General features: G+C 36.1%; 1 protein-coding gene across 9 annotated transcripts in view; it reads right to left on the bottom strand.

Moving 5' to 3' along the window:
• The window catches only part of LOC143282947 (rho GTPase-activating protein 8-like), a 62,198-nt gene that overhangs the window by 24,626 nt on the left and 25,272 nt on the right, over positions 1–12,300 (bottom strand). For 5 of the 9 annotated variants that reach the window (XM_076588857.1, XM_076588856.1, XM_076588859.1 and 2 more), the window contains 2 exons: positions 12,046–12,072; positions 4,647–4,712 (listed from right to left, as the gene is read on the bottom strand). The exons of 1 other annotated variant lie outside the window; for it this stretch is intronic. In XM_076588857.1, the coding sequence (XP_076444972.1) occupies positions 4,647–4,712; positions 12,046–12,072 (93 nt within the window). The remainder of the gene's footprint in view (positions 1–4,646; positions 4,713–12,045; positions 12,073–12,300) is intronic. 3 more of the 9 variants (XM_076588863.1, XM_076588860.1, XM_076588858.1) reach the window with 2 other exon arrangements.

A 12,300-nucleotide genomic window follows, 5' to 3' on the forward strand; every position in this document is an offset into this window, starting at 1 on the left:
TAATGTAAATGTGTAAGCTGTTGTTGTTTTCTTTTCTTGTTTTATCTTAGTATTATTTCTGATTAAATGATAACATGATGTAACTCTGATCTGCTCAGAACAATCCACTCATTACTTTACATTTTCTATAAATTCAAGTATTACAAACTGCAGTATGCCTTTCCTTTACGCAGTTTAGCACTTTTTTGGATAAGAAAAACAAACAAAAAACAAAACCAAAAAAAAAAAAAAAAGAAAGAAACCCTACACATGTATCCCGTCTTACGTGCTGTCAATGTTCATGGCACAAGACAGCTCTTTTCTGTGTCATTTAAATTTACATTTCCAGCTTGACAAGACCTATGGATCGCTGTGTAATAAAGATGCATTCTGTAATATGCTGTATTCAAGGCCGTATGAAGTACTGTCATTAACACAACCATTTCTTCTTCTTGGGACCTTTCTCAGCACAGTATCTTGACAAGTTATTTGTTGGAATATGCATTTAAATTCTAACCATAATTTCAATCAGCTTGTGTATAATCAGGTGCTCAAAGGGCGTCTAGTGTCTAGTATATTGCAATCCAATAATCCCATCTACAGTCCTCTAAAATGTACGACTGAAGTATGACAGACCTCTCCAGATCTCAAAATGAAATCTCAAAACAGCACACATGCGCCCACAAAACACATGTACATGCAAACACGTTCACAATCACAGAGATGCTCAATCGTTCGTTCATGCACAAGCACAACTGCACATGTATATGAAGAAACACAAATAAATACACGCAACAGGGCCTTGGAATTATAAACATAATAATTATTTGATATTTGATTTTGAACTGCATCTAAGCTTGGACAGTTGACACTGAATTCTAAAACAGACCCAGGAAAAGACAGCAATCACTGTAAATGAAATGATGAAAATAAGAATATAATGCAATAATGTATGGTGTTTACAAAGGCAGTATTCTGACAAAAAAACAACAACAAACAAACCAAAAAAAAACCTAGGAAAATACAATTAACCATTATTAATTAATTTTCCTCAATGTATGCTGACAAGATCCTGTCAACTTGCACACAATGAGCCATTTTAAGGAAGGAACAATAAAATCAAAATTTAAAAAAGGCAAAAAAAAAAGAAAAAAACAAAACAAAAAAAAACAAGCAACCAAACAAACAAAAAAATGACCTCATTGTACTCAGTCAGCTATGATTTCAAAACAAAATTGTCTGTGTAAATTACTTCTTTTTTTTTCTACTTTGCCTTGCTTGATGTGTCAATCATACTGAAGCCCAAATACAGTAATGTAAGTGAAGTGAAGAGAAAACATCAACTCCTCACATTCTCCGAAATAAAAACTTTAGTGTACAAAAACTTCCCAATCAGTATTTCCTACAGAAACTTAGGGTCTGGATCACTGTCTTTCTTCTCAGTTAATCCCTGTCTGTCCTTCACTTCAAATTATACACAAAAACTGGACTGACAAACAGGTAGGACCACAACATCTAACCAACATATCAAGAGGAATGCCTTGATGATACAGTGAAAGACAAAATCTTTCATCTGGACAAGATGTAAGACCCTTACTCACTGCTGCACAAACATCTCAAGAAACAAAAGTAACACTAATAATTCAATATATCTGCTGGCAGTATGATTTTAAGATCACATAAGCAAATAGACCTGCATTTAAGAAGGGGAGAAAAAAAATAGAAGACTAAACTGTTTTATTCACTGACACTTATCAAGGTAACCAAATCTGTTCTTTCTTGTTCTTCTTTTTTCTTTTTCTTTTTTATTTAAATGCTGTTACAGAGGTTTGATTACAAGCAGAAAGAGCTGGAAAATATTGTGCAAGTGAATGGAAGAAAACTGAGAAACTAAACTGTACATTCCAGAAACAGGTGTGTACCCTCTCTGAGTATATGCATGTTGATGCCGATGGCATGGCAGTGTGTATATATGTAAATAGGTGTCTATGTTCTTCAGACATTATGCAAATTACACTTGGTTAATCATATGCAGATGTTGGACAAACAGTGTGCATTAAAAATTAGAGTTATGTTCTCCTTACATTTGATACAATGTTTAGGCTGCATACATAATATTTTGTGCAGAAAAAAATAGAATAACTGAAGATAAGAAAGAATACAGAAAAAAAAGAGAATGACTGAAGATAAGAAAGAATAAGACAAAAAAATACTTGATGGATACTTGAAAACGACAGAAGCAAGTTAGATTTTTAAAACGTCACTATGAATGCTGTTACTTGTGAGATAATTGGCAGGAAATGAAGTAATGTTAACCAATTAATGATTTACAGTAAAGCTGTCTAAGTCACATAATAATAAGTATTTTGGAAACAACAATACCATATGGTATACAGTAACAGATACAAACAATCACTTGTAAGTTTTATGGATGGGCCTAGTATGGGTGTAATGTATAAACTGCCAGCAGTCCTATCAGATTACAAAATATTTCAGACTTTTTACAGCAAATGTTTGTCTTCTCACAGCAAAGAAATTACAGTTTTCTTTTTGATGCATGAAAAATCTGCATTACTTTATTTCCTGCCCAAACCTACAGTATTTATCAACAGAACCACTCTGTTTTGTTGTACTGGAACGTGACTATCTTATCATCTGATAAGGGAGGTCAGCCTCCCCTCTCTTCAAGTCAAATAAAGCTCCAATTTATGTCTAAGCAAAAAAACAAAAACAACAACAACAAAAATCTTTGTTTTGCTTTTTGTTCCTGGTTAACAACTCACCCACCTGTTTATGGAATTCCTGATCTTCTTTTGAAAATGAAATTATAAAATTAAAAGAAATTAATAATATATTGGAAAATATATGCTATTAACTTCTGGTAAGGACTAGCTAGCTTCCAACCCCGTATCTGATCTCTCGTACTTTGGTAAGAAGAAAAACATGAAATACCAGAATAGGCAATTATTAACCACCATCATGGCCTGGCTTCGCTGACGAAGATCTAGGAAGGGCGTTGTCCACGTCTGATGCAGGCACGCTCATTAACACAACATCATTAATGGTTAATACTCAGTTTGTTGACTGCAAAATTTATTCTGTGCTCTTTTATTGTCATCATTTTACAACCTCCAGAACATACACTACTGCTTACAGCAAATCCATATAAACTCCACAAATAGGATGGAGAGCATGATCAATCACAGCAAAAAAGAATGAATCTACCAACTGCAATACATGCACAGATTCACTAGATAACACAACCTCAAACCTTGATGAATCATAACAATCAGCCCTACCTGACATATTTTTAGTATGTAAATTCTAATTCAGCTGTATCATCATTTTAACTTTTTAATCTATTTCAATATTTTAATTCCAACTAATGAAACATATCTGGCTGCAGTGACCTATCAGGCTAGCTGAATTTTCAAGAAAAATACTAACATTTTTCAAGCCTGAAACTAAAAATTTCTAGAAATGCTATTTTCAAGAAAAATACTAACATTTTTCGAATCTGAAACTAGAATTTTCTAGAAATGCTAACTGATATGTTTCCTGTCTGAATTTTGCCTGAATTGAGTAATTAATGAATAGCGGGGCCCAGAACCTTGCCACTTAATCTGTAAATGAAAACCCCCGGAAGTATTTCTTAATGAATGCAAACAAGGATTTTATTTTTAATGATTTTCTTAATGGCGTTTCAATTGAAATTACTTACAACACACTAGAAATACATAATAAATAAATGGGTTGGGGTTTGTTTGTTTTTTTGCTGTTTTTTTTAAAGGGAATTAAAAGACCTCACCAGCATTAAAATATTTTATTGCTGCTGTTGTTGTTTTTTTAAAACAAATTTGCAATAATTGCTATTAGCTCTGAAAACTTTGTTGCATTTTAGAAAAACTAAATTGGTGACAACAATGAATAAATTCTGTTTTTGGAAGGAATTTCAGTAGATTAAAAACTTTTTTTTTTTTTTTTTTTAAACTACAGCAGAACAGTTTGGCACTTCAGTTTTTGAGGAGAGCATAACACACAAAGAAAATATATGCCTTAAATCACTTTTGTAAACCAATAAACAAATAAAATCCAAACTCTCCTTCTTTGCATGCTAACTGTGATCTACATGTGTACAGACCATGCTAGTTTGATGATAAGTTTTCTTTAATCGCCATGGTAACAACAAACAAAGAAAATCAGCAGCATACATCACATACTTCTCTTCTTTATCATGAAAAAAAAAAATAGGCGCTTTGTTGCACTAAAACTGACCTACATGTATATAAAAACTCTAGCAACTGAGAGTTTATGCCCGAAGAGAAACACTGTTGGGTCTAACAGATGCATGAATGGACAGACCATTAAAAAAAAAAAAAAAAAAAAAAAAAAAAAAGAAAGAAAGAAAAAACAGCGAGACATGAAAACTGGAAGTCAAGATGCGAGAGATTCAGGTTAAAAATAAAACCAACGCTCATACACAAACCTCAAGACAAAGGGACACACACACACACACACACACACACACACACAGACATGCTAGTCATACACAGCTCTGTTGATTAACACATCACTACTATGAAGGGATGCAGTTTGAAAATCGTGCAACAGGCCACGGCAACAATGTTGCCGCCACTGGCGACCCCCTTTAGCTCACACCACCTTACCAAACTCCCAGGGCAGCGTGGGAAGGTTTGCTGTGTAGTTGTGAACATCTTCTTCTTCTTCGTTGCCTTAGAAACAGAGCCATCATCATGGGTGAAGAGAGGAACAAAAGAACAAAACACACTGCAGACTCAACATGTGGACACACACACACACGCACACACACACACCCACACACAAGAGTCTGAATCATTCACACGTTTTCCTCACTTTCTTACTGTTCTGCATCAATTAATTAGGACCACCAAAAGCCACACACAACAGAATGTACGTAGCCCAGCTAAAAAAACAAAGTGAAAAAGGCAGCCTATTACTATTACTGTATTAGCAGCAAGTGCAAAAATGCCCAAAGAGGGATAGACTGAAGTGCACACAGAAATGGACTGAATTTCTTAAACAGAGAAAGAATTTGAGTTAGCAAGTGCAAAAATGCCCAAAGAGGGATAGACTGAAGTGCACACAGAAATGGACTGAATTTCTTAAACAGAGAAAGAATTTGAGTTAGCAAGTGCAAAAATGCCCAAAGAGGGATAGACTGAAATGCACACAGAAATGGACTGAATTTCTTAAACAGAGAAAGAACTTGAGTTTGTGTGACTGTCTGCACATGCATGTGCAGATGTGTGAATAATAATGCCAATTGTTTCTGTTTCCATCAAGATCTTTTCAAGAGTTGAAACCAATATGCGGAAACACACTTGAAGAAAACGAATTCCCAGTTATCGCTGAGACCTATTATGGTTGTTTCTGCACACAGCAAACTTTATAAATGTCACTTTTATGTAAATTTCTACTGTTAAACAAGTTCGCAGAGACATAAATCAAAGTATTTTATCTTCTAAGTCTCGGAATCAAAGTATTTTATCTTCTAAGTCTCGGAATCAAAGTATTTTATCTTCTAAGTCTTGGCGCAATTAAAAAAAACAAAAACAAACAAAACAAAAAACAAAAAAACAGTGCAAATGTTCCAATTTCTCTCTGTCTCTGTCTCTCTCATGTTCCAACTTCTGTTCAAGGAGAAATGAACAATACACACAGACACATAATCTGAGTGAGTCAACTAAACAATTTTCTTTTCTTAATTCACCAAGTGAAAAATGGAAAGCACCAAACTGAAAAGACACCATATAAACCCAATCCTCCCATCACCAAAGAACAAGATCTTCATGACTTCAACACACATTTGAACACACATGTGCACGTGCGTGCGCACACACACACACACTCTCGTCTAATATCACTTTAAGTGGAAAGACGTTAAACTGAAGACAACAACAACACACACACACACAGAGTCCGCTAAAAAATGTCTATACAGAACATGAGGCAGTTTATCTCAGTTTATCAAAGTATTTACCATCACAACAGGCTTGAGAAATAAGTTAAACACACAAGCAAAACAAAATAGAATTACTAAACAAAAAGGAGCATGATCAGAAAGAGAGATTAAAAATAATGATTAAGTAAATCAAAGACACAGAAAATGAGAAATGACACAGAAAATGAGAGATATACCTTAAGTTACTACGAAGAGCAGTGTCCATAACACTTAAAACAAAAACAAACTTAAGTGGATTCTGCACAAGTTTCACTGAACAAGAGAACGTGCTTGTATTAATCAGTATTTGTGTTTGAGACAAGAAACAGGACAGGACTGTAAAGTCTTGACTTATTCCTCTTGATTCCTTGGGGAACATAGGGCCGCAACAACACTCCTCCAACGCACCCGGCTCTGGCTGGTCTTCTTCAGTTCAGCCCACGTCATTCCAGCCGCCCTTGTCTCTGCCTCAATGCTTCTCCGCCAGGTCTGCTTCGGACGGCCAACTTTCCTTTTCCCCTGTGGGTTCCAATCAAGAGCCTGTCTTGTGATGTTTGTTGCAGGCTCGCGTAGTGTATGGCCTATCCATCCCCATTTCCGTTTCTTGATTTCCGTCTCCAGTGGGGCCTGTTTTGTCATGTTCCAAAGTTCTTCATTGGAGACAACCTCTGGCCATCTGATTTCAGATGTTTATTAGACATCTGTTGTGAATGTCTAAGCTTTGTGCTGTCATTTGCATCTCCACGCTCTAGCCTAGAAAACCTGACTTCATTGTTTAAAAAATATATTGGTGACAAACAATGAATAAATTTCGATTTTTGAAGGATTTTCAGTAGATAACAGCTTTTTTTTTTTTTACTACACGCGTTGGCCACCAGTTTGGACATAACACAAAAATCATAGCCTTAAATCAACTTTGTAAACCAATACACTTAAATCAACTCTCCTTTTTGCATGCTAACTTGTCTCATGTTGTACATGACCATGCTAGTTTGATGATAGTTTCGTATCGCCATGGTACACAAAGTCAGCTCATCACATTCTCTCTTACATGACAAAAAAAATAGCGCTTGTGCACTAACTGACCTCATGTAAAAAACTCTAGCAACTGCGAAGTTTATGCCCGAGACACTGTTGGTCTAACAGATCCATGAATGCGACCATTCTAAAAAAGAAGAAAACAAACAAAACAAAAAGAAACGAAGAGCAAAAACACAGCGAGACATTGCAAACTGAAGTCTCCGAGATTCCGGTTCATGAATTTAACCAACGCTCATACACAAATCATAGCAAATGGGAACACCACACCACACAACTAACCACACATCTCACAGACATGCAGTCATAACGCCCGTGATAACACATCACTATAAAAGCAGTTTGAAAAGTCGACAAACGTGCACGGGAATGTCGCCACTCGACCTCTCGAGCATACACCACTTACGAGATCCATGCAGGCACGTCGGAAGTGTTTGCTGTCGTAGTTGTGCAAAGCGTTTTCTTCCGTTCCTAGAAACATGAATCGCTGAAAGGCAAGACCATTTGCCTCGACATTGGACACACACAATCCCACCCACGTCAGAGAAAGGTCCTTTCTTCACCTTTCCAATTTCCTCTTTTCCATCATTTTGGACCATCCAGCCCAACACAAAGAATGTACAGCTCCAGCTAAACAAGTGAAAGTCGGCCTTTCTATAGCTTACAGGTGAATCATTGGCCAAGGGGTAGACTATGCACACGAAATGGACTTGATTTCTTAACACGGTATGCTTGAGTTAGGTGTTGAGTCGAGGATTTAGAGTAGGCCGATCAGTGGGCGTGATTTCTGTCAGGTTGACGTTACAATTGAAATAGTGCCCAAGGTGATCTGCTGATTGCACACAGAATGGATGATTTCTTACAAAAACTTGTTTGGTGGTCGCCGCTGTTGCATGTTATTTGCCAAATTGTTCCTGTTTCATCAGATCTTTTCTAGACTTGACCATATGCGCAGATCACACATGTAGATAAACATTTCTCCAGTTATCGCTGTTAACTTTCGGTTCGTCTTCCCAACAGCACTTTACTCATGTCTCTCTTTGATATTTCTACTGTTATCAAAGCTTTCGCAGATGAATATCAAGTTTTTATTACCAACTCTGTGATTCCAGTATTTTCTTGCCAGCTGGAATGCAAGTTTTTATCTTCTAAGGCTCGGCCATTATAAAACTAAAATCACTAACAATGAAAACACACTGAATGTTCCCAATTCATCTTGTCCTCTGCTTTGATGTTCCACTCTTTCAAGCTGAATGCACTTACAGTACATGATCTTGCGTGGTCTAAACCATTTCCTTGTTTTGATCTCCACAAAGTGAAATTGGCGAAAGCACGCAAACTGAAAGACGTCACTTTAACCCACTCTACCATCCATGAATCAGATCTGTTCATGACTTCCCAGGAACCACATGTGCTAGGGTGCTGGCAAACACAGTCCCTCCAATACACGTTCATGAAGACAAACTGAAGAAAACTCCATACACACACACAGCCGTGTTCCCATAAAATCATTGTCTATCGACCTTGAGAATGCAAAATCGGCTTCCAGTCAACAAAGTTTCTCTGTTACTGTTATCCATACTTGTGTTAAGTGGAACTCAACTGTACTTTGTCCAACATCAGAACATGGCTCTGTGTGTGTGTGTGTGTGTGTGTGTGTGTGTGCATGTGCAATACATACATACATACATGCATACATACATATATATATATATATATGTGTATATATATATATATAATATATATATATATATATATATATATATATATATCGACGTGGGCAGACAACACTGAAAATTCAATAACAGTAACAAATATTTTAAAAAACACAACAAGAACTACTCCAAAATGACTGAATAATCAAATACTTCAGATCTATACTTATCACATACATATATTACATTCTTGATCCTCCCAAATGGCTTTGCAAGCAGTGACACATGCATGTCAAAACACCCGATCAGAATTTAACCAATCACACCATATTCATAAGCAGCAACAGCAGCATGGAATACAAATAACAAGAAACACTGAATCACACTATACATTTCAAGATGCAAAACGTAGATAAGACATTGTAATGAAAACTCAATAACAGGCACCTATGATAGTCATTAACATTCAGCACCAAGTCAAAAGGAATTTAATTAATGTTGAACAAACCCATCTGTGTGCATGTGTGTGTATGTGTCAGTGTGTGACACAGTGTGTGTGTGTGTGTGTGTGCCCGCGCGCATATGTGTGCAGATGTTTGTTAATACTGGCATGTGTTGCTTACAAATATGAGAGAGAGAGAGAGAGAGAGAGGGAGAGAGAGAGAGAGAGAGAGAGAGAGAGAGAAACACTGCCAGTGTATGTGTTTAGAAGTACAGATCAGTCACGATTAATTCAGGTACAATATAAAATGAACACTATGGTGTCATTGTAATATCTCAATTAAAAGCCACTGGCAGCAGTTCTAACTTCTATAGATACCAACAAAAATTTTAAGCCTGCATTTTGCAGGTGAACAGTCAAAGATGCAAGCTATTCCTCTTCACTTCAAAAACTACAGAAAGCCAATGAAGGCCTCTTTCTCAAAAAAGCCTTCTCTCAATTTCTCAATATTAGTACAGAAAGCAATAACTGTTAACTAAAGCCTTTCCAACACTAGGAGTGAGCCATGTTGAACAGACATATGAAAACATACATGCACTACGCTCGCATGCACACGCACACACACACACACCTCTGTTATTTTTTTTCCAAAAACACAAACACACATTCTGTCACACATAAAGATACAACACCGCCATTATCGTCATAAACTACTATGCGCAGCATTTAATAATGAATGCACATGCATGAACACTAAAAAAAACACAAAACAAGTGGCGAAAATAGCACCAACTAACATCAAAATAAAATTAAACTAAAAGTATCAAAATGTTAAGAGCTCAGAAGACAAAACATAATTATTCACAAACTAGTCAAACAAAAAACTGAGAAAGTATCAAACTAGCGACAAATACCCCCCCCCCCTCCCCCACCTCCCTGATCTTCCCCCCCACCCCCACCCCACCCACACAATATAAACAGATGCACAGTTTGTCATTCAGACATACATATGAAGAGTGACAAAGAGAGATGACAGAGAGAAAGAGAGACAGAGACAGAGAGACAGAGACAGAGAGACAGAGAGAGACAGAAACAGACAGACAGAGACACAGAGACAGAGAGAGAGAATCATTATCCTGTACATGCACCTGATGTGTAATTACCTGTGGTCACCAGATACACATAATTCTAAGAATCACATGAAGGCTCAAACGGGTTAAACAAGTGTGTATGCTATCAGAAATAGATATGTGGGCAGACAAACAGAGAAAGAGAGACACAGTGAGGAAGAGCACAGCCCTTGCAAAAGAAACGTACATATTCTGCACAGAAATTTATATGTAATGTGATGATAATATATATGTAATATTTGTGTACACGAGTTTAATTATTACAGTGATGTTAGCCATACCTCCCATAGTTTCACAGAGTTGTTAATTAAACAGAGCAGAAAACTGATAAATGTCATGTTAATTCTATTTGCAGTGTACATTAACAATAAATAAGTGATTGTGAGTATGCATACATATGACTACATCACACATTCAGTTAAATAAACACACATAAACCATGTAGACAACAAGAAAAACAAAACAACACACACATATGTCATAAATAAATAGAAAAAAATACACAAATATATGTATCCTGTGTTTTCTGAAAATAAAAGTCCTTCTTTATTTCAAGAGAGATAATATATGTATTAAAACTAATCTTAATCAATGCTTGCCAATAAAAAAAAAACAACAACAAACAAACAAAAATCCACATTCAAAGCTCCTACACAGATCTGAAATAAAGTAACACTTGAAACTGCCTGATGTATTAAAACTGTACCATATCAAATAAACTGTAACCACCGAAAAAAAAAAAAAATAATAATAATAATACCGGTAATTATCAAAACTTCCCAACAAATTGAAACTTCTGATAAATTCAAATTTCCTGATAAGTTCAACCTGTCCAACAATAAATTCATAAGTCCCAGCAAATAAAGTCTAAGAATCAAAGTCAAAAGTCATCAATGGTAGACAAACATTCAATGCACAAGTCTCACCACTGCCTGACAAACAAAAACGCACAACATATAACAACAGTAATACATAAACAAGAAAAGAAATCCCAAAACTCAACAGTCAGTGAGTCGCCAACATTAAATCACCACCACATTAACCCACAAGTTCAACACCACAGTTACCCACCACTGAGTTAACAAAGAAAAACGAAGCAATGTTGAAAGTACACTGAAAACAACAGTGAAGAACAACAACAAAACAGAAAACGAAGATTCCTTATCAAAATTTCATGAAGGAATCTCATTTTATGTAATAAAAAACAAAGCAACAACAACGAAATGTTTTGGCAAATACCCAAAAACAACAAAGCAACCACCCAAAACCAATGTATCCTGCATTTGCCACTTAAATATCATCTTGCTACTTTTTTTTTTGTTTGAATGCTTTAATATTTTTCCTGCCAGAAGTGCGCGACAGGGAAAAAAAAAGTATCATTTCTTGCAGTTAAAGAATAAGATTTTGTCTGCTTCTGCTCAACACATTATATCCTGCTGCAGCTCTATTGACTTGATCCATGTAAACAACGGCAAATGAGCACACATACATGCTCTCACACGCACAAACACATTCTCTTGTTGTTTATTTATAGTCTGGTCAAATAGTTCAGTGATTTTAGATTCAACTCTCTTATTGCACACTCTCTCACAGACACACACATACACACATACTATTTCCCACCTACTTCTCTTATATCATATTCCTTTCTCCACCAACAATATAAACTGCATGCACATCCCCAATGTGGTTAGTAACCCTTACACACAAGACATCACATTATAAAGCCAACACCACAACATAATTTTTTTTTCCAGAGTGACAGCAAACAAACAAACAAAAATGAAATTGAAAAACAACAAAGAACCTCCATTTTACCTTGATCTAACTGTTCATCCAATTCAGCTGTTTGACAAGAAACCACAGCAAGCAATTCAGATTCATCACCAACAGAGGTTACATGCATGAGTGCACACATCATGCACTATCATATGCACATAGCATTTAGCAAATGACATATATCAGCATTCGAATTTGAGATTTTTTTCATCCACTGTTCAAGAAAAACATCAGGCTGTAGCATGCTTAACCTTACCAGTAGATCAGTCACAAACTTAAGTCCATCAAGTGAGA

This window comes from Babylonia areolata, chromosome 6, assembly GCF_041734735.1.
Source record: "Babylonia areolata isolate BAREFJ2019XMU chromosome 6, ASM4173473v1, whole genome shotgun sequence".
NCBI lineage: Eukaryota > Metazoa > Mollusca > Gastropoda > Neogastropoda > Buccinidae > Babylonia > Babylonia areolata.